The 22892-nt window shown below is 40.5% G+C and overlaps 1 protein-coding gene and 1 long non-coding RNA gene across 4 annotated transcripts in view; one reads left to right on the top strand and one right to left on the bottom strand.

Moving 5' to 3' along the window:
- Positions 1-16401, top strand: part of LOC110347385 (uncharacterized) — a 21947-nt gene extending 5546 nt beyond the window's left edge. Inside the window, exons 3-5 of one of the 2 annotated variants that reach the window (XR_002391988.2) lie at positions 8118-8216; positions 11971-12366; positions 12927-16401. This is a non-coding gene — a long non-coding RNA (uncharacterized LOC110347385). Of the gene's footprint in view, positions 1-8117; positions 8217-11970 lie in introns of both variants that reach the window. The other variant, XR_015450640.1, reaches the window with a different exon arrangement.
- Positions 16250-22892, bottom strand: Btf3 (basic transcription factor 3). 2 transcript variants are annotated; one of them, XM_087209579.1, is made up of 6 exons: positions 22609-22892; positions 21979-22047; positions 19294-19407; positions 18707-18908; positions 17288-17344; positions 16250-16558 (listed from the first exon to the last, which is right to left on the bottom strand). In XM_087209579.1, exons 2-6 carry the CDS (start codon positions 22045-22047, stop codon positions 16512-16514), a joined length of 489 nt encoding a protein of 162 aa, XP_087065705.1. In that variant the 5' UTR covers positions 22609-22892; the 3' UTR covers positions 16250-16511. The 2 variants fall into 2 exon arrangements, with proteins under 2 accessions (XP_087065705.1, XP_087065706.1); XM_087209580.1 differs by lacking the exon at positions 22609-22892 and adding an exon at positions 22365-22546.

Genomic DNA, 22892 nt, shown 5'->3' with positions numbered 1-22892 from the left:
CCTCATAGGACTGATTTCATAGTGTCCCATAAGTTCTGGTATGTCATATTGGCATTATTGTACAATTATAGAAACTGTCTAATTTCTTTTTTAATTTCATCTGTGACCCATTGGTTGTTCAGAAGGGGGGTATTATTTAATTCCCATGTGTTTATGTAGTTTTTGTGGTTTCTTTTGCCATTTATTTCCAATTTTATTGCACTATGATCTGATAATATGCATGGGATAATTTCCATTTTTTTGCATTTACTTAAGTATGTTCTATGAGCTAGTATATGATCTATTTTGGAGAAAGTCCCATGTGCTGCTGAGAATATGTATTCTTTTGTTGTTGGGTGCAACACTTCTAAGTCCATTTCTTCAAAGATTTGTTTCAGCTCTGATATTTTTTGTTGGTGTTTTTTGTCTAGTTTATCTGTCTATTTGTGACAGTGAGCTGTTGAGGTCCCCTATTACAACTGTATTAGTGCTTATTTGATTTTTCATATCCATCAGTGTTTGTTTTATATAGTTGGATGCACTGGTATTTGGTACATATATAATTGTTATCTCTTCCCCTTGGATTGTTCCCTTAACAATTATGTAATGACCTTCTTTGTCTCTTCTGATCTATCTTGGCTTAAAACTCACTTTGTCTGCAAATAGAATAGCTACTCCTGCTTTTTTCTACTGCATGAAGTATTATTTTCCATCTTTGGCTTTCGGTCTATGAATTTCTTTTGGGGTTAAGTGTATTTCTTGTACGCATTATATTGTTGAATCTTGTTTCTTGATCCATTCTGGCAATCTGTTTCTTTTTATTGGTGAATTGAAGCCATTCATATTGATGGTTATAACTGATATGTATTGACTTATCCTTGTCCTTTTATTATTTTTCTGTTGTTGGTTCCCTTTCTTTCCCTTCTATTTAATTGTTTGCCTTGCCTGATGGATACATTCTGTTGGGATTCTTGGAATTGTTGTCATCATTGTCTCTTTCTAGAATATTGCTCAGAATTTTTTGGAGTACTGTTTTGGTAGTCATGAATTTCTTCAAGTGTTGATTATCATGGAAGTTATCTTATGTCTCCATCAATTTTGAAAGATAATTTTGCAGGGTATAACAATTTTGTGTTGGAGGTTGTTTTCTTTTAGGGCTTGAAATACTGCACTCCAAGCTCTCCTTGACTTAAGGGCTTATGTTGAAAAGTCTGCTGTTATTCTGATGGATTTTCCCTTATAGTTTATTTATTTTCTCTAACAGCTTTTAATGTTTTGTTCTTTTGTTGAATTTCTGGGATCTTGACTAGTATATGCCTTGCTGTAGTTTTTTTTCTGATCATGGCTATTTGGAGTTTTATATGCCTCATTTATCTGTGTGGAAAAATTCTTTTTCCATGCTTGGGAAGTTTTCTGCTATTACTTCTGTAAACAAGGTTTTTATGCACTTTGTTTATCTTCTGATTTTTCTTTGATTTCAGTTAATCTTATACAGTGGTACCTTGATTCACAAAGTTAATTCTTTCCACCATCCTGGTTGCATACTGAATTGAACACAAACTGAATCAAATTTCCCCATAAGGTCAACATTGAATCTAACCATTGAATTTGATGTGGTTCTCATCAAATTCAGTTTGAAACCAGAATCATGGGAAGAATTAAGTTCTTTAACCATGGTACCACTGTATTCTTCTTTGCATCATTTAGTAGTTGTCAGATTGATTTTTCACAGTCCTTTGCTATTCTTAAGAAGTCTTTCATTTGATAATCACCAACCTCAACCCTGTTTCCCAGATCTGATATTCTAACTTCACATTAGTTGATTCTGTTGCCTATAGTTTCAATAGAAGTTTTAATCTCCTAGATATCTGTTTGAATCTGTTTTATAGAATCGAGGTCTTTCCTATGTTGGGCATGCATGATTTCCATGTCTTTCCTAAACTCCTCTATTTTTTTAAACCTGTATTTGCTCTAGATTCACTAACCATTTCTTTCATTATGGCTCTTTAGTTACCTGTGAAATTATTTCTGTTTTATTTTGTCTAGGGACTTACTCATCTGCTTTGTTACTTACGCTGCTACCATTGTAGAAAATTCAGCTGGATGGCTTTTGATTTCTGTCACCTCAGTGCACTCTGGGCTTACTTTGGGCGAGTTGGGTGTTTTGGATTACATCTCGCTTCTGTGTTTTCTCATTTTCTGTTTTTTTAAAATTTGTTTTCATGCTGAGGTTTGTACATTGCTTATGGTAAGTAGTTTTATTACTAGAATTAAGAACTCTAAGTAATGACTGCTTTGCAGGGATATCTTCTAGGCATTGGTGGCTTTTGGTCTTTAAGTCTGTCCTAGGATCCTACCTCTTCTGCTTATTAGGAATGAAAGATTATAGCCTGTTTGGCCTAGCACCCAGTTCTTTGGTTCTGGGCTGTAGTATTGTTTATGTCCCGCAAGCAATCTAAGTATTGGCCTACAAGGAAGATCAACTGATCACAACAGCTATGTCACTTTGGCTAACTTAATACTATAAGTAATAACAATAGTATCAAACATAAACTAGAAAATGACAAACTGTAATAACTAATACTTTGTCACCTTTAACCCCAGGTACAAGATTTATAGTTACATAGCAAGATCAAAGACAAAGCAGAACATTATATACAGTGAATTTCCACTCAGTAGAGCAATTTTACCCCCTTTCACCATAAAGCAGTATTCAACTGTCATAAGATATAGTTAACTACATATAGATTCATAAGGGTAAATGGTATGAGTGTGGTAGTATGAAGAAAAAAGGGAAAAGAAATAGATTATGAAAAATAAAACAATGGTAGCTGTGACAGATGTGGTCAGATTGATGTAGAAGGTCCTGGTAAGGAGTACAGGGAGATTAGTGGTATTAGATAACAGTAACAGAGAGGGCCAACTAGGCAGCGGATAAATAACAGGGACTGGAGATTAAACTACAGGAAAAGAAAATAAGAAAAAATATTAAAGGAATAAGTTGAAAGGGAAAGTGAGAAAAGAAGTGGAAGAGAGAGAATAAAAGGAAGGCCTAGTCAAACAAATAAAACAAAGTAACGTTAGAAAAGGAGAGAGGGACAAGAAAATGGGTAGTAAAACTCAAACTTCCACCAAAAGAAAAAAAAATGAAAAATAAAAAACGTACCCATAGGGGAGGAAAAAGTTCCTGTGTATTTCCAGAGAAGCGTTTTCGTCCCAGGTCAGCAGTCTTTAATGTTTCAAGTCCCGTTCCTCTTTGCCCCCCTTTATAGTCTGTAGAGAGTCTGTACAGAGGCGACTCAGTTAAGGGGACCTCTCTCCATAATCCCCTGTTGGTGGCAGCCGTTCAAGCTGGGGAGTAGGACCAGGCAAGATGTGTGGCCTTGGTTCTGAGGCATCTGTTGTAAATTCCTTCTGGTTGAGGACTGATGCTGGTTACCAGATGTATATTGCAGTGTCTGTGGGACAGGCTCCCGCCATCATGCAGAGGCTCCTTTGGATTCTCAGAGCTGACTCTCAGTCCTGTGGATGCTCAGAGGAGCAACAAATCTGCTCAAGACTAACATGGGGACATTTCTGCAGGCCCAGTGAGAGTGCAGGGCACTGGGTGGTGTCTCACAGGTGTCCACAGGCCCTTAATCCTTGCTGCTAACCAGGCAGAGGACTGGCCTATTGTGCTAGTCTGGGACTGTGTCTTGGGCTCTGGCAAAAGGCAGGGTGGGGACTGCTGTGCCCTAAGTGGGGACAGTGTGCCTGGTGCTGAATGGGTACTGTCCAGTCATACAAGGCAGAGATTTACATGGGTTTGGAACACCCCGTGTAAACCAGGTTGCCCAGGGACTGTTCTAGATGTTAAAGATTCTGGTGGGTCTAGGATTGGAGCAGGGCGGTGAGAGCTTGGTATAGGCTCAAGTGAGTGCAGGGTGCAAAGTATAGACTTGAACCAGACCTGTATTAGCTTCGTGTGCGGGATGAATGTCCCAGTTTGCATGGGCTAAACTACAGGCTCTCAGTGGTGACTGAGGTGTTCCCAGGGTCCAATACTAAAGACTCCCAATGCAGGCAGAGATTGCTTGTTTTTCTGCTCAGTGTGACAATGAAGGGGTGGATGATGGAGGGAGCAGCTCCCTGGTCACTCGCCCCTGTTGTGTGCCGGCAAAAATGCTGCCAGGCTGCAGCCTCCTCTATGTTTGGAGAGGGGCTAATGAGGCCAAGGGCCAGGTACCCCAAGTCTATCCTGTGTGGCTTGACTCTGCCACACTGTTTGGAGACTGCCAGCTATTTGGGAACTTCTCAAAGCAGCAGTTCTCATGGCTGAGGCCCCATAGGCAGTCATGTAGGGCTGCTTTGCCTCTTTTAAACTTCTCTGCCTATGTTTTGTTTGATCTACAAGTCTCTTCTTTCAAATTGATTTTTTGCATTAGGGTGTATGTCCCTCCCTTTCTTCCAGTTACCTCTGTTTTTAGTTGCTCTTCTCTGAGTCTCTCAGATGTGACTCCTCCTCTCTTCAGCCATGTTGCCTCCCCATGAAAAAGAAAAAAAATTCTTAGAATTTGCAGATCCTTGAGAAACAGTCCAAGAACTTTAAGAAATGTTGAATTTTGCAGAAAAAGCTCAACTTAATTTCCTTTTTGGAGACTTGGATCTAGGCTCAGCTCGGTCACTAACTAGCTACCTACTCATTAAAGGCTGTGCAAGTGTTCACGCCACTGGGCATCAGTTTCCTTGTCCGAAATGGTCCTACGAATTCCATTTAACCTCACTAGCTCACTCTGAAAGTAAATGAGATAGCAACCACAAGGGCAAGGAGCTGCAGATTTGCCTCCAAATGCTTTACAGTGTGCTGGCCCATCCTCAAGTAGCAAGGACTGCCAGGAGTATCCCAGGTCCCCCAGTCCTTTCAGCACACAGCTCCCCAGCTAGAGGACAGGGTGATTATTGCCTGGGGTGCTGGAAGGCCCTCAAATGGAATCAGAGCCCATTTGTTTTTCTCTGCTGCCCTCTTGAGTACAGAACTTGGCCTTGCATTAGATAGGGTCTTGGCAGCAAGTAAACAGGGAGGCCCCAGGCACAAGTTGTTCTGGACACCTGAGCTCAGCATCCCAACACCTCTTGCTCTGCAGACTGTACATGTGCTTGTACTTGTGTGTGTGCACGTCTGACTCTGCCAGAAGACTGGTGGGAATGTGCAGTTCAGAGTCTCCCATTTCCCAGCCACAAGTTCCCACTGCCCCAGCTTGGCCCATCAAGCCTGCTGCAGCTCCTCACTATTTGGAAAGAACCCTATCTGCACAACTCCTTTTCCCTTCCACGCAGAGCTTAATGGCTTAGTTAAGATGGATTTTGGGGTCAAGGGTGGTGGCGCTCACCTGTAATTCCTATGCTCTAGTTGGCTGACGCAGGAGGATTGCAAGTTTGAGCCCAGCCTGGGCAACTTAGTGACTTAGTGAGACCCTATCACAAAATAAAAATTAAAAAGTGCTGAAGATGTAGTTCAGTGTGAAGCCCCTGGGTTCAACCCCCAATACTGCACACGCATGAAAGAAAGATTTGTGGGCTAAGAAACTCCATAAATTTTCTCATATCTGCTGACCTAAAGGGAAAGGAATTCCAATTACACAATAGCCACTGTGGTAATAAAGACCTGCTTTGTTGTCCTAATTTTATTTTAACGTCATGGGCCTATTTTAATGCCCAATTCTATTTTAAGATCTACTTCTACTTTAACTTTTAGTATTTGCATTAGATTTTTGAACACCTTTGAAAGCTGTGGTGCTAAATTAGTAGCAGCTTCCTTTCTTCTTTGGCACTCACAGTTCAGCTTCCTTTAGACGGGAGAAGTCAGTTCTAAATGAACCAACCAAGGGACTACAACAGGGGCCAGTGGACGAAGGAGGAAAACATTAGAACTTTATTGTGCATAGTATATTCAATCTCATCCTTCTTAAATTTCCATTTTGGGCAAGTTTTTACAGTATACAAATTGGTGAACTAGTGCAGGTATATAAGTTATAAATAAATATTTGTATGTGGTGGGGAATTGCTGATATTATTTCACTTCATTTTTGTTGTTTTTACTGAAGGGATGACAATCTTAAAGTTTGGAGACCTGTGTCCTACAAGAGCAGCTGTATTTCAGAATCACTAAGGGACATTTTTAACACACTATATTATGCCTTATTCCATCCCAAACTCAGTGAACCCTGATCTTAAGGGTGAGCTGTGAGATACATGTATTTTTAAAAAGCACTTTCTGATGATTCTGATGCAAATCTTCCAGTTTTCTAGAACATAAATTCACCAAGGGCAAAGACAGCCCCTCTCTCTCATCTGCCGCCATAGCTACAAAGCTTAGCACAATGCCTGACATGAAGTAGATGTGCCATAAATTTTAGCTGAAGAAATGAATGGTGAACAACAGAATCACTACCCAGAGACTACCGATGCCAACTCTGCCAGTCTTTGTTTTCCTGCTTAGTGCTTTTATACGATTGCTTTACAAATTCAAGAATCTAGTATGTATAAAATTGGGTAATTAGGGCCGGGGATTTAGCTCAGTGGTTCCGATGCCTGCCTTGCAAGCACAAGGCCCCACGTTTGATCCCCGGTGCCAAAAAAATAAAATAAAATTGGGTAACTTATTTGATGTCTTTTAATAAATAGGTGTTCACTGTGTATTTTAATACTATTGAGCATTTCTTATCAATTGTATTATGTAAAAAAACCTTTATACCTACAGCATTCTTCTGCATATATGCTTCTGTACTATGCTTCAGATAGAGTCTCAGAAGTGGGATTTCTACATCTAAGAGTAGGAACATTTTAAGGCAGAAGCTCATGGTGGGGAGGGGAAGAATGATTGGCATTGGCCCCAGAAAAGCAAGCTCTGGCTTTGGCAGCCAGGGCTCACAGGATTTTTGTGATCTCGCAGAGTGAGGATCTGCTTGGTACAGTGCCCAGCAGCTTTGGTCTGTCTACATTCTTGTCCCTTTTTCTAACACTACTACTTGTGACACTTAGATTCTCTGAGCCTTTGCCAATAATATGAATATTCAAAGTATGTGACAGGGCTGGTAATTCTGAAGTACTAGTAGGTGACAGAGATAAAAGTATTAAGTTTTCTGTTGTAAATAGCTTCAAATGGACAGAGGAAAAGAGTCCAGAAGTAGTTCCCACCAAAAGATAGCGCCTAATCTTTCTTCTATTAAAGTATGCTGTTTCCTCCCAAGGGGGTTGAATGCTAGCTCCTTATGTGGGGCCCCAGGAGATAGGACAACTCCAGACTAAGGCCCTGAGGAAGATTTGGAGACACAGATAGTTAAGAGTGCTTGCTGTTGGGTCAGCACAGAATCATCCCGGACAGTGTCACTGTCCGAAAAGGGAGTACTGTTGTAACTCCACAAGATGAGCTTAAGTGCTCAGAGCACTCCTCTTCACAGTGATCCAAGTAAACTTGTTGGGTAAGTTCTCCTGGAGCCAGGCCAAGGTAAAGGAACCAGTTCCTCCTCCTGTCTGCAATGGCTGTTAAGTCCAAACACCTCCAAGAAAATAATTGATAGTCCTTGGGCATGTCTCATAGGATCTGGAAATGTCTTACAAGATCTCCAAACTATGGTCTGCATTTTGTCTCGGGGTCAGGGCTGTAGTTCTCAAGCTCCCTCGAGTCAAGAATGACCTAAGGTGCTCATAAACATGCACACCCCCATCGAACCCCCCAGAGTCTGATTTTAAAGATCAGGGCTCCAGAATCTGCATTTCCTTCAGTAGTCTAATGTAGGTAGTCCATACACTAGGTACTGCATAGAGTCCAGAAGACTGACTTGTTACATAGAAACCTAAAGTCACTTCACCTCCAAGGGCACTGTTTCTTCTTCTTAGGGCTTCACTTTCATACTAGGCAAGCAGTACTCACACAGCCCCGGGATGGATGCTATGTGAATATCAAATTACAAAGTGTGAGCTAGAAAAATACCACTCTAACTCAAAGCACACATTTAGGATTCTGTAACTTCAGCTTCTGATCTTCACATTGGAAAAACCATGGACAGCACTGGGCTAGATAACAGTATTTCCACAAGAGGAGCCACTGCCCCATGATGATTTGTTCTCCTTGGTGTTTGTGTGTTTTGCTGTGACAGATGTTACCTGGCCTCCCACTAGGCAGTGTCTTCTGATCAGCTGCATGGCATTCCTTGTGCTTGGAATGATCACCACTGGAAGACCTGGAAAGCCTTCAAGTATGAATCACCCCTGGGGTCTGACTCTACCAATCACTCACTCTACCAAGAGTACATTTGTACTCCGTATTCTTCCCAGATGGGCGAGTGTACTGATAATGGGTGGTTTCCAGGTGGGAGGGCCCAACCATTGCTCTGGACATTCCCTACATCTCATCTTTATTGTACCCTTCCCAACAGTCCTGTAGGTGCAAGTTGTTATCATAATCATGAAAGAAACTCAAGGAGATTAGGTTAGGCAATGTGCCCAAGACCATATAGCTAGTAAGTAAACATACCAAGGTTCTAATCCAGGAAATCCTTACTCTGAAGCTTGCACGTGATATGTCTCCACCTTCAAGGAATCTCCATGGTAATTAGGGAGACTAATTATAGAACAGTATATAATTAGTAATCAAGGTTGAGATGATAAATATTTTCAGTAACGAGAAGAATCATCTAGGACTGATAGTGAAGGGACACAGTAGTAAAGGAGCTGTAGGGGAGTCCAGATTCAGACTGAGGTTTTAGAAGCAGTTTGCCAAGGTGGAGGCTGTGTACTCTGTGGCGGAACGTAAAGGAGATGGACCTTGCCCTGCATCAAACTTGAGATTTGGAGGAAGAGAGGTGAAAGAATAACAATGACAAGTTAAGAGTTGGGGATAGGGGCATAAAAAATTAAAAGATTATGGTCCAGCAGCAATGAATCGCATGCAATAACACACACACATTCACACAAAGCCTGTGTCATACTCTGGCCTATGCTGTCCCCTCCGCCATGATGTCCTTCATTCCCTGCTTATTTGGATGACCATAAAGGGTTTAAGACATTTCAGATGTCCCCAAACAGACTGAGATATGCCACCTCTGTGCTTCTCTGAGCCTTGTATACATTTCGACCTAGCTCTAATCATATTGTGTAGTAACGGTCTGTTCTGAGACATAGCTCGAAGCCTCCTTCCACCCAGCCCTGGTACACATAGGGCCTGAGGAATGCATGGTGGACAGAGGACTGAGGCTCGATACTTCCAGAAGTAGAGCTGTGGAAGGCTTTTGAGCAGGGAGATGATTAAAGTTCATGCAACCCTGGTGTGGTTTCAGTGAAAGAAATGGGATGGAAAGAAAGTGATAGATTTGAGACCTGGGAAACTGACTCGACAAATTGTCATGGAAAGAAAACTCAGACCAAACCTGGGTTCACAGCCCCTTCCAACCTCGGAAATTAGTGTATGAACAGAAGGATGGTACACAAGGGCAGGACATAACAGTGAAAGCTGGATTCTCATTTTGCTTTTCTCTTGTACAACCTAAGACAAACCTCTTTTAACCTCAATACTCCAAAATGCCATAAACGATTATGACTTTAGAGTCTGCAATATATTACCATTTATTTTAAAGGGCCTATCTTCAGTGTTCCTTGCCTTATTGTAGCACTGTTTAAGAGCCAAAGTTTGGAAATGATCTAATGTTAATAAGGTCAAAGCTTAAACAAACGAGGGCACATTCAGACAATGCAATAAGAGAACATTCTGCAGCTTTTAGAAAGTATAAAGTAGATCTTTACTTATGTGGAATGTTCTCCAAATGTTCAGAACAGTAAGTAAATAATATACTACTATTTAAGTGTGGTTGTGTGTAGAATGTAGAATATCTGTGTAAGCGCACGCGCGCACACACACACACACACGCACACACACACAGAGTTGTAATTGCAGGGGGGCTCCCAAGAAGTAGATTGTGAGAAAACTTGTGTTCAGGAAGTTTACTGGGGAGTCGCTTGTACCAACATTTGTGGGCAGTGGAGGAAGCGAGGTGGGCAAAGGGAGGAGCTGGGCTACCATGCAGCCACCACAGTGATCTCAGACACCCAACAGGGAGTCCTGCCATGAGGCTGGTCCTTCAAAGTTGTCCTCTGTTAATGATGATGATGTAACTCATCATCAACCAATGAGGAATGCAGGTTGTCTGGGTAAGGAATATGGCCTTGGGTAGGTACCTCCCTTCCCCTGAAACCCCACTGGCTGTTCCTGCCCCATTGGCCTACACTTTAACAGAGCCACAAATGTCTCTGCTTCTCAGTTTGAGACATGTTAACATACACGAATTTGCTAAAGTTCAGAAAATATCCCAAATCAATATTTCAGACAACTGCTGACTTGATATTATAAATCATTATTTCTTTAAAAGAATTCCAAGGTGGTCATATTATCATTACCTGGTTTTTATTTTCAGTTACTGTCATGGCTTAGAGAATCTTTTCTTCCAAGATAACTACAGCAGGTGTACTGTTGTTCTTATCTTTATTTTCTATTGATATGACTTAATGCATAAAATACTGTAGTGTTTACCTTTTGAACACTCATTCAAGGAAAAATTTAAGAGTACATACTTTATGCCTAACACTGGTACATGCTACACACAGGCTCTTCTACTGAGCTGCATCCCTAGCCTAAGGCACAGATTCTTTAGTATAGCCTATAAGCATTAGTAGTCTATAAGCATTTTGAATATGTCACTTTGAGAATATGGCAGCCATGAAAGTACTTTGCTCTGATCTCCTCCAACAGAATCCTCTTCACCTATGTCTGTACACTGCAAGACCCAGCTACTGCTAGACCCACTGCCATCCACACATCTAAGCTCTGCCTCCACAAGCAGCTCCAGATAAGAGCAGCATTGTGGGGACATTAGCGCCAGTCCATCCCATATATGTGGGATTCAGCAGATGGGCAACTTTGCTTCAAGGACTCCACCGTGACCTTCCTAAAACTTTCTGAGCACTGGGCTGTAGTTTAAGTCTCTCCTACCCACACCTTCTTTTCGTTCATAGGCATTATACCTGCATCAGGGTCTGAGGTTCCCTGTTTGAACTTGATTTCTTTACTTTATCCTTCATAAGTAATTTTCCCCAAATTACATTCACATTTAATACTATCTTGGAAACAATTTTTCAGAGAGCTCAAGCTGACACCTATTCCTTCAGACTACCAGAGCATAACAGGGCCTTGTCCCTAAAACCACAGTGCCAACCGCCTGAATCAAGGGATTTAAACTGTGGTGTTACCTGCCTCTTAATGATTAGCTAAGTCCCAGCCACAAAACATTCCACATGCAAAATGTCCTCACCAAGCCCTCACAAACTCCAAACCAGGGACCTAAAATAGTTCCAGCCTGTTTAGCACTCCACACACGAATCAGGAATTTCATGGGGATATATTATAATGTCTGTGATACAAGTGTCACCAATCTATTTGTATTTTAAATTCCACCAATATTTTGTAGCCCTTGAAGTTTTTAAAAAGGCCTTTCACCATTTTTCAGTGCAGAATATCAAATCTAGGACCTTGTGCACACTTCACATTCACCTTTGAATGGGTAAATTGACTGCACTTAAAAACAATCCTAATTTCACCATGAGGTTGGTGTAGCAAGTTCTCTTTGTTCCCATTTCTAGCTAAGAAAATGATGGCGGGGGCCACTTAACCAGTCCATGACAACTCATATCAGAGCCCAGGCCACCAGACTCTCCCCCAGAGTACTTCTCAGGCAGGAGTGAGTTTACACTTCTTTGCCAAAATACCAATGGTTTTTACGAAAAGTGCAAGCAAGCTCTGCAGGCCTAGAGAGTTTGAGACTATGGGTGAGAAAAAGAAAGAAAAAGAGAGAAGAAATAATGGGGGCCAGAACAGTGGTAAGATGCAGGAGGTAGGAAAGGATGTATTATATTACCAAAGCTTGATGCTCATGGTCATAGATGAATGCATTTGTCTTATAGGCTTTCCTAGCTTACCTTATCGCCAATGCAGTCAGCTTCACAGCAACTGGGCTTCTCATGTCCCAAAGAACCTCACTACATACGTGACATCCTCCCTGCTTTGTAATCATGAGGCAGATTGCAGCTATGGAGAAGATGAATCTACTGTGGTAAGGTAGACAAATCACCAAAGCTAAAGGACAGTCACCAGAAGGTAACAATTCCACTTCAAAATTATTAAAATGTTACGTACACTTGTCTACCACTAGAAATAATGCCTTTGTATAATATAGGTCAAATGCCCAACAGTCTTCCACAAAAATCTGGTATTCAAATGTCCCAGCCAGAAGACTTGGACATATGTGGACAAGGTGTGCGGCAGAAGAAATGACTGTGATGGCTGCTCAGTTGAATCAGGTAAAAATGAAAAGACACATTTGATTGTTTTTAATGGGTTCTTGGAGTGGCTATCCTTACACACTTCAGTTACATAAAATAACTCATACTTAGCAGGAAGCTTTCTAAGAAATTCTTTTCTAATGAATATTGTACAGCCACATGAAGAAATTCTATCATTTCCAGGGCTAGGGTATAGCTGAGGGGTAGAGTACATGCTTAGTACACAAAGGCCCTGGATTCTACCTGCAGCAGCACCACCACAATGAACAAATGAGTGAATAAATGCAAGGAATTGTATCATCCCAGTAGCTTCTGCCTATTTACATAAATGAATTATCTAGCTAAGATGTAAATAAAGCCAGCTTTACAAGGCCTAACAAAGGAAAAAATCTCAATGCACGGGTCCTGTCTGTTATCAAATTCCATTTGAGATTCTTTGGCAATTTGGTTAAGATCAAAAAAGTCTGTTCATTTTGTTGGCTTGCAAAAATTGTTGCTAACCTTTGTTTTCGCCCTTTCTCTCCCACTTTCCTCCTTGTCGACTACCATGTTCCCCACTGTGGCTTTAAACTGAGCAGCACTACCTTACAGTCTAGCAAAGCTGGATTCTTCTAAAACCACAGCAGCAGATGCAATTCCAATCCAACATGGTCTTAATCAATGTTTCAAACACTTATCAGAAATGCACTAGATAATTACCTGTCCTTTGCTTATCATGGAGGGTAAAAATAGAAATGCATCTTAGGAATTGTGAATGGCATTGCTAAAAGTACAAAGAGCCTTCTCTTCTGGCTAGCTGCCAATTAGCAAATAAAGATTATTTCCCTGCTGGCTAAATATACAAACTTATATGGACCTTTCCTTGTTTATGTAATATATCAGTGTGTTTATTTTTAGGCTGACATGGAGAGATCGCACTCTCATTGGCTTTTCTTTTTTTTTCTTTTGAGATAGGGTCTTGCTATGTAGCCCAGGCTGGCCTCAAACACACAATTCTCCTGCCTCAGCCTCCTAAGTGCTGGGATTACAGGCCTGCGCCACCAGGCCTGGTTCTCCTTGGCTTTTCAAAGTATAACATATAGGATCTTTAATAAACATCTGCAGTTTTCTCATTACACAGCGTTCACTATTATTAAAACCCAAAGGGCTACTCCTTGTCCAATAGCATCTTTTCCAGTCCACCTTGACATCTGAAGTTATAGTTTTAAAAATAAATATAATTGTTTAAGTTTTGCAAGCCCCAAGTGTTCTGGCTAGAGACGTGATACGGTTTTCTTTGTTGTCTATGCCTGCATTACCAGAACTTGCCACAAAAATGGCATTCAAGGCTGTGCTGATTGGATGAAAACTTGTGTGGATAGGAGACTTTTCTAATCATAGCTTTGGAAAAGCTGGAAACTTAAAGACTACTCTCAAAATATTGACAAAAATATAAATATACACTATACTGGGTAGGAGGTAGAGAAGAGCTGGTAAAGAACATGAACCCAGTGTTACTGGGGAGAAAAAAGCAGAAATCAGACCTAACCTTTAGGTACCATTGGGCCATTTCTAAACCTGTTTCCGTACTTCAGAATGTCCAGTGCATGAGTTATTATTGTGATCACACAAATGTACTCTAGCTTACTTCAACAGATATAAGGATAGTAATTCTGTAAGCTTTCAGATTAAAATAGATGTCTCTCTCTGGTTCTGATCCAGCTGAAAACTAGTTTAGTCTAGAATTAGTCTTAGAAGTAGAGGCTAGCATCCAAAAAAATTTCAGTCAGATCACAATGACTTGCTCTTCTGGTCTACCAGGTTCTAAATTTCTTCCCAGTAGGTGATAAGTGATGAGCTTAGAACAGAGCTGTGTTTGAATCCCATCCTAACACTGAAGGGGATGTATGACCCAAGACAACTAATTTCATCTCTTCAACGTGGTTTCCTTATCTGTACAATGCGGCTCTTTTAGGGTGTTTGATAACCACCTTAAGAAGACATTAGACAAGAGGCAGTGCTGTTCACATGTAATAGTAGCTACAGGTATTGTAGACAATTCAAAGAGAAAATGACAATGTATGGTATTGTATTGTCTGAAATTATGTTATCCCACTCTAGAGAATAGATGAGAGAATTATCCTTCCACAATCCTAAAGACATCAGACTTGACTATGTGACTTCCTCTGGCTGACGCAATTTGGTCATTAATGACGCAGATCACTTCCCAACTTAAGCTTGTGAGAAGCCAGCTAGTCGTCTGCCACCTTTTTGGTCATGAGATTGGCAGTGTTCCAACCACAGGGAAATCACAAACATCACATGACTAACTTTTCTTGCGACTGAAACTTTTGGTCATTTGTCAACTGTAGCCTAATCTTATCTATGCTGATACTGAAGAACTACAAAGAAACAACAAAAACAAAAATCCCACCAGTTTTTTTGGTACCAGGAATGAACTTGGGACCTTGCACTTGTGAGGTAGGCGGTAGAACCACTGAGCTAAATCACCAGCCCTGTCCCACCCTTTCTTAACCCATAGCCACCATCACATACCCTGTTATCTAAAAACATTTTTAGAGGTTGGGGAAAGGTTTGATTAAGGCCCTAACAAGATTAATCTTAGCCAGCACCTGTAGAATAAGGAAGCTGCCCTTGGACAGGTCTGGCTGGAAGCCATTGTGCTTAAGTCCCTTTTGTACAGGTCTAGCTTGAACAGCTGGAAAGATGAGTGGCAGCCTCTGTGAGCTTGTCAACATGCCACAATAACTCGAGACAAACTGAAAATCTATGCCACTCAAAAGCATGGCAGAGGGAGGAGCAGCAGTATTACTACAAATGAAAAGTTCCCAGCCCCAAGACCTCCTACTACTTGGTCAGTTACATGTCCAAGTGACTTCTGTTGAGCACCAGCTTTATCCCATCTTCTCTGCCAAGAAGCTCTAAGTGGCCAAAATAGGGCTTGTTTCATCAGTGTGGGACCTGGAATAAGTATGTAGTGGAGCCCAACCTGGCCAAAATACTCTGGAAATGTACACTTGATTTTTCTAATTGCTGAAACTTCTGGATTCCCATTACTATAGCAGGCACTTTAACAGAAGTGATACACAGCCTTCAACGAAAATGATACGGTACAACAAAAATGTGCAAATAGTTCACAAAGCACTTCATTTGTAGTACCATAACTACTAGTGACTCAGGTATACCTGAATGGTACCTTCAAATAGGGCTTGCATACTGCCATAACATTTTAAATGAATTCTTGTTAGAAGTACAATTTTCTTCAATTGGCTTTGATGCAGTTTGCACATAATCATTTCAATTTTGGTTTGTAAAAAATTCTTGTAACTGTATACTCAATTCTACTTTATGCTAACATTTTTAAAAGAAGCCTTTGTCATCTACAGTGCTGCCACTTAAGAACAGTGTGACTCAGGGGACATTCCTAATAGAAACTTTTTTTTCCAGTCACTTTTTAGAAAGAACAACCTACAAAGAAGGGATATTAACTACTTACAATTTTTTGAAATCTAGCACTCAGAGTACATCTACAAAATGGAGGTACTGATTTCCACCTCATAAACTGAGGATGAAAATGAGGTAAAACCGAGATTAATAGATACTTTCATATACTTACAATAAAGATAAACAATATCGAGAAGAAGCTGCTTGCTTACCCACAGAAATATTCTATAGTTTTAGAGTACATTGGTACACGAACCATCCAAGTCCTAACAACTTTTGGGGAAAAATTTTTAAACATGAGAACTTTATACCACCTTTGTTATACTACATTGTTTTTAAATCTTTAAATTCTATCAAAGGGTTTATCAGTCACATCACACTCCATGGTTAGTTTTCAATAAACAAGTTTGCCTACTGTGCACACATCACTGAGTAAGAAATAAAAAATAAAAGCATATACTAGGCAAAGAATTTTATTAATCTTTGTTTCAAACTTTATTCCCAGGCTTCTTCATTAATTGCCTGCAAAGAATGAATTATATGTAAGCAAAAACTGAAAAGAGCTGCAGTGTCCAAGAGGCTTGGGCTTAAAAACATTAGAGATCTAGATTTTATCAGATCCATAAACAAAAAAACAATTTTAAAAAGCAGTCATAATATAAAATAGCAGCTCCCAGTAACTCCTTCCAAGTTGTATCTTCTTCAGAAGCAGACTCAATTCAGTTTGCCTCATTCTTAGAAGCCTCATCAAAATTCTCCACAAGATCTAGGGGAAAGAAAGGGGTAGAAAGTTGGAAAAAAGTCAAATCCATAAATAATTATCTCATCTTAATAGCAGATACGGAAAAGCTCTCCAACTTACACACTATTTCCAATGAGACCACTATCCATTTAGTACATTGGGAAGTTATTTTTGACATATAAGACAAAATAAAGTTATTTTAACAATGACATAAGCATATTTCCTTAAAATATGAAGCTGCAAAACACTGGTTACTCTACGGGAAGAGCAGAACCAAACAACACCATGACACAACTGTGAAGTGTTCTTAGGTTCCTATGAACACCTGTCTATGCAAAGTGGCAATACTTACGAATCTAGAGATTCTTCTGCACAATACATATTTGTTTTACCACAAAGTGATGTAATAAAAGATTTAAATAACTTCTCTATGGCATCCTGTAAATTCATGGATTTCAAGGAGGAAACAGAGGTCATGTGTGATCTCCAGATACTTTTATTTAGGTCATAAATATAGAATATTCAATATTTAAGGTTAGATACCTGTATCTCCTTGGGATCTCAAACATAAGCCAAGTCTAGAAATGTAACTAAGCTACTTCACAAACTGTTATTCTTCTCATTCCATGTCCCCCTTTCTGCAGGCTCAGCCTCTTTTAACCCATCAGCCCCGCTCGAGCAGTTATTTTTCTGTTAACATCTGTTGTTCTCTCTTGCTAAGTCTCTAGGTTAACCGCAAGTGAAGGTTCCTACCTGGAACTTCATCATCATCATCCTCTCCAGTAGCAAGTGGTGCTTTTCCATCCACAGCTGTGAAAAGGAAACAGAAATGTAACTTGCGTATTTCTCTAGATTTTCAATAAATAACTGAAAGAACAACAGATGAAATACCAAGCATCGTTACAACTTATATTCTTATATACAACTTATATTGATGCAACTGACATTTAATCTATAGTACCATTAACAACGTGATACTCTGATGTGTACAAATGACTAGAATGCTAGTAATAGCTAACAAAACAAATACCACATCCACCCTTTTAATCCCCCTGGCCCACCACAGACTCGGATGCAGTGTGAGGCTAGCAGGGAGCCATTAAGGATAAAACACATACCAAATTCTGGTAAGGCCTATTTTGGGAGGTAAATGAAGAGGATTTTCTTAAATAATCTTGTTTGTACACAGTAAAAGCCTCAAAAAACATTTGCTGATATAAAGTGATTAAAAAACTGTAAGTGTTTTTGAATGGTAAGCAACCACTTTCCTTTATCACACAAAAATGGGAACTACGTATGAGTTAGGGGACCTCACTCTCTCATGGGTACAGGTGGACTACTTCAAGACTACTTTCGTTCTGAAAGGTAAGATGGCCTAAAATCCTTTAATACTTCTCCAGGTAACAATATAAACTGAGGCAGAATGAGTTAATATCTAGAAAAACATGGGTGACTAAATAGGAAGCCATGTACTAAGACGAACTTGTTTCTGCATTCCTGTTCTTCAAAATCTTAAGCAAAAAACCTCAGCATGAAGTTGTTACATCTCTGATACACTACTTTCAGCTCTGAACAAAATCCCTATTGGACTGTAATTAAAAATATCAAAAGATTATCGGCAATACTGATACAAATGAAAAAACCATAACTATAGTCGTCAATGACAATTTGTTATATTTCAAAATAAAGATCCAAAAGATTCCCAACACAAAAATGATGAGGGAAATGCTAAGTACACTAGTATATTTTAAAAATCACTTCTAAACTGTACGTAGATACCAGCAAACCCCAAAATTTGCAATTTTATCAGTTCCAACTAATAAAGATAGAAAATTTTAAATCTCTGACCCCAAGCAAATAGAAAACATTCTATATATATATATATATATATTTTTTTTGGTACTGGGGATCAAACTCAGGACCTCACGCTTGTGAGGCAGGCGGCAGAACCACTGAGCTAAATCCCCAGCCCCGAAAACATTCTATTAAATCAAGAATGACCATAGCAAGCTAGACAAATTACTATAAACACCAAGAATACTTGCTTAAAATTAATAATTTGTTTTCTAAGTTTTCTTTCCAAATCTAGATAGTCATATCAACTTAGAGCCCTGTATCACAAAAATGTGCTCCTAAATGAGTATACCCCAGTAAAACCAGTAAGAAACACACATTGTTTGGGCAGAGCTTCAGCCAGTCTCCTTAAACTAGTCAGACTGTCTGCACCGAGCTGGTTCAAGATGCTGGGTAGCATTTCTGTCAGCTGTTTCGTCTCAGCATGGCCTGTAATGGTGAAAGTGTTTGCTGCCAGAGATGCCTGAACTTTTGGGTTGTTGAAGTGGATCACTGTTCCTTGGTTTGTAAACATATTCACCTATAAAGAAAAAATTTAAATTAGCAATGCCCACCAAAGTTTCCTTTAAAACTGTTGTTTTATTAAACAAGCACTGACATCTAGATAACTAATATAGTATTTCATTTTGAAGTACAAGTGAAATTCTGCCTGGAAGGGAATGTGCAAGTAGCTTTCAGATTAGCAATCTCTGATACCCCTTAACAGGGTAGAAATACAACTTAAGAACTTTAAACTCCACTATGATATGACTAAGAGTTAAAAAAACAAAAAGCATAAACATTAAAATTGTTGTAGTTGCCTGCCTCGCAAGCTCAAGGTCCTGAATTCGATCCCCGGTACCACCAGCCCCCCTCCCCCAAATTGTTCTAGCTAAATCTTATTAAAAAAAAAAATTGACACTTACCTCTTCAATACCAGAGATATTGTTTACCCCTAACTTCTTTAATGAGAACTGAAGTTTTTTATCATCTGCTGTAGCTGTTCTATGAACCACCTTCTTCTTCCTGCGAGCAGTTCCCTAATGTGAGAAGGAAAAGACAAATGGCATACTTAGGCCACAGCAAATATTTTCAAAATGGGAACAGTTCCTAATTTTTTCTGATCTTTAGTTCTCTGTAATAAAATTATTGTAACCACAAACTGTGTAGTTGAGTAGGCAGACTAAGGTAAAGATGGACACTAAAATGGAAAGGAAAGGAATATATAAAAATCCTTCATAACTTCTAGTTTTGTCAGATATTTAAAAAAGGGATCAGAGGTGGTATGTGTCAGCCTAACTTACGCTTCATTAAGCAAAGTTCCATACCTAGAACTAACCTTTTGTTTTATATTAAAGAAAAATCAACATCCAAAATAGTATTTGCAAGCAAGACGGAATATGAAACAATCCAATGAAATTGTACACAGGCTTGTAAACCACTACAAGTAAAAACAAGAATTTCTTATCTTAACCTACAAGGCACCTAATATGGTCAGCCTTGCCCCTAACATGGGGCTCTTGACCATATCACTTCAACCAAATAAACCTCTGCTATTCCTGAAACAGGCTGACCAGACTATCACCAATGTAAAACAGCAACTCCCTCATCATTGTCTGTCCTGGTTTAGTTCCATAAAACTTATTATCTTAAGACAAATACATTTTATCTATCTCTGGTCACTATCTCTGCAGGGAAAATTCTCTGAAGGCTCCTACTTGGTTTACTGCTATAAACGCAGTATCCAGCTTGCTGAAGACACGCAAAGAAAAGTTACAACCCGACTACCACATGGTTCTAACCTCTATCCAATTCTTCACTCTTTTTCTTCTTTCCTTTTTTTTTTTGGAGACAGGGTCTTGTTTTGTAGTGTAGGCTAGCTTCAAACTCACAGTGATCCTCCTGGCTCCGCCTCCCATGTGCCATCAAGCCCAGTTCTTATTCACGTTTTTTTGGTACTGGGGATCGAACTCAAGACCTTGCGCTTGCAAGGCAGGTGCAGCACCACTGGCCACTGAACTAAATCCTCGGCCCTCTTATCACTTTTAAAATCTTGTTCAAGCCATTACCTCACTAACTACAACCCTACCTATGCCAAATCACTCCTATCTCTGTACCTTTGTCTCCCCAAAGTTTGAACAATCACACTGAAGTGGTCATGTAGACACCTGGCTTCTAAAGATTCTTTTTAAGAGTCTAAAAACAAAGCTAGCATACCTCCTGCAGGTCCCACACATTTCACAAATGGAGAGTTCAATTTACTCAGTGAAGTTAATCATGTCAGTAATGTGCATAGAAGAAGCACTTTACTCCTAAAACTGCACTGAATGGATGGTTAAAAAGACCAATACAGAGAAACCAACAATGGCACACGAAGAATACATTAAGAGTTTTTCTGGCACCTGAAGTCTACAGTCTGTAATTGTTAAAAAGGTCAAGAAATACCCAATGCTGTTAATGTGCAGGTGTGGATCTTGAAGACTACTGGTGTTGGCAAAAGGAAAAAAAAAAAAAGATATTCACTCTGGCAAGCCTGGTAGTTTAACAAAACTGTATCTGATTATTTAATCTAGGTTAAACTTCTGGCTCTCTCACAGTATACTCTACTTGAAGGTAAATGCTTAAAGCTGCAAAATTTTAACAGGTAATAAATTTGTACTATGGAAGCTTCTTCACAAGTTCTACCAAGTAAAGACATGCTCTGATTCAACAAGCTGCCTGCCACACCTTGTTAAATAGTAGGAATGTGCTAACAATACAAAACACAACTAAATTACTCTTAGAGGACAATCTACAAACCAAGTTCAAAAAAGAATATCTTCAAAGAAGATATACCCCCAAAGAATATCCACCTGAAAAAGCCAAGTAACCAAAAACTAATATAAAATTCAGTCACCCTAATCTCCCTAGTTTTAGCATAAAAAGTCAGAACAGAAAAACATCTCCTAAGCAGTATTTTTAAATCTAACATCACTGTTCTTGAACTCCAAAATGTAACTATAAAGAATCTATACTCAAATATCCTTAACACACTACTGGTGTGGTGATGCACACCTGTAATCCCAGCATGGTGGGAGGCTGAGGCAAGAGGATGCAACTTCAAGCCCAGCTGGGGCAATTTTGAGAGATGGTGTCACAAAATAAATTTTAAAGGGGTGGGGGGGGGAGTAGTGCCTGGGGCTGCAGCTCCAGTACCCAGGGCTCTAGGTATAATTCCCAGTACTACCAAAAAAACCCCCAAAACCCACCGACTTTGTACAACAAAGTAAAACAAGTCAAGGTTATGGTGTGCACAACGACGTGATCTAACTTAAATGACACATTTTTCCTCCTAATAAAACTAGGCAACATTTTTGCTCTGCTTATACACTGTAACATTTAAAATTTGTTTGCTTATTTACATAAAAGCAATGTTTTATGTGTCCTTTTCTTCTTGATTCACTTGCTTTTCCTCTTTTAATGTAAGTTCTCACTCATATGTATCCATCTAATCTCTGCTTCTCCCACCCCATGGATGTGGCTCTACGAATTTCCGCCCATAGGCTAAGTGACAAGCCAATCATATTAATAATATCAGAGAAACTTTAAAAAGAGAAACTATTAAAACTTACTTTCCCACCAATGCGCACTTGTGCCTGCAATTTGGCGAGTTTTTCCTGGTTCATGATAGTTTCTTTCATCTAGAAAAAGAGGAAATCTTCAGCAAGGAAGGACTAGATCACTCCAGTATTACACGCTTATTTCCCAAAGCACAAGCAGAATAAACGTCCTACACAAGCCGAGGCCTGAACCCCAAATCCACCCCATAAACCTCCAAATTTTGGCTCCGAGGGAGCCCCAAAGCACTCACTTCCCTCCCCGCTCCCGCAGCTCCCCGCCTTTACAGCCTCAGCACAGGACTCTGCCCGGAGCCTGGGTAGGAACCCCGGCCCCCGGCCCCGGCCCGGCCTATCTAGGGCCTGCCCGGCCCAGCCACTCTCGGCAAGCCTCGCGGTACCTGAGGCTCCTCTCCTGCGAGGTGGAGGAAGAGACGGAAGAGAAGGGGTCGTCTCGCCCCCAGGGCAGCCGCCCCTGGCTCCCTGGCTCGACCTCGCCCCCGAAAGTCAACCTAAACAGGCGCGCCCGTCCATCGCATCGCCTTCCTCTCCTCAGCCCTGTCCCTCCCGGCCTCGCTCCTTCCGGGTACTTCCCGCCCCCTCTCCCGTCCTCCTCCCACGCTGACGTCCAAAGCCTTTTTGTACCTTGTCAGAACGGTTATGGGGCAGCGCAGGGGACTAGGGCTGGCGCTCAGGGGGGGTCTCGGGCAGACCAGCTCAGATTAAGCGCACACACGCGGGGACTCAAGATGGCAGCTAGAGGGAGGCCGGAAGTGACGCAGGGCCACTTCCTCCAAAATTCAGGAAAGGGACTTTGCGTGGCTGCGCACACGGAGTATGAAAAAGTCTCGCCGGGGCCGGGGAGTTAGCTCAGTGGTTCCAGCGCCTGCCTCGCAAGAGCAAGGACCGGAGTTCGATCCCCGGTGCCA

This window comes from Heterocephalus glaber, unplaced genomic scaffold, assembly GCF_053883595.1.
Source record: "Heterocephalus glaber isolate CG9 unplaced genomic scaffold, H.glaber_assembly_v1.0 deba00001056, whole genome shotgun sequence".
Classification (NCBI taxonomy): domain Eukaryota; kingdom Metazoa; phylum Chordata; class Mammalia; order Rodentia; family Bathyergidae; genus Heterocephalus; species Heterocephalus glaber.
This window is presented reverse-complemented; position numbering and strand designations above follow the sequence as displayed.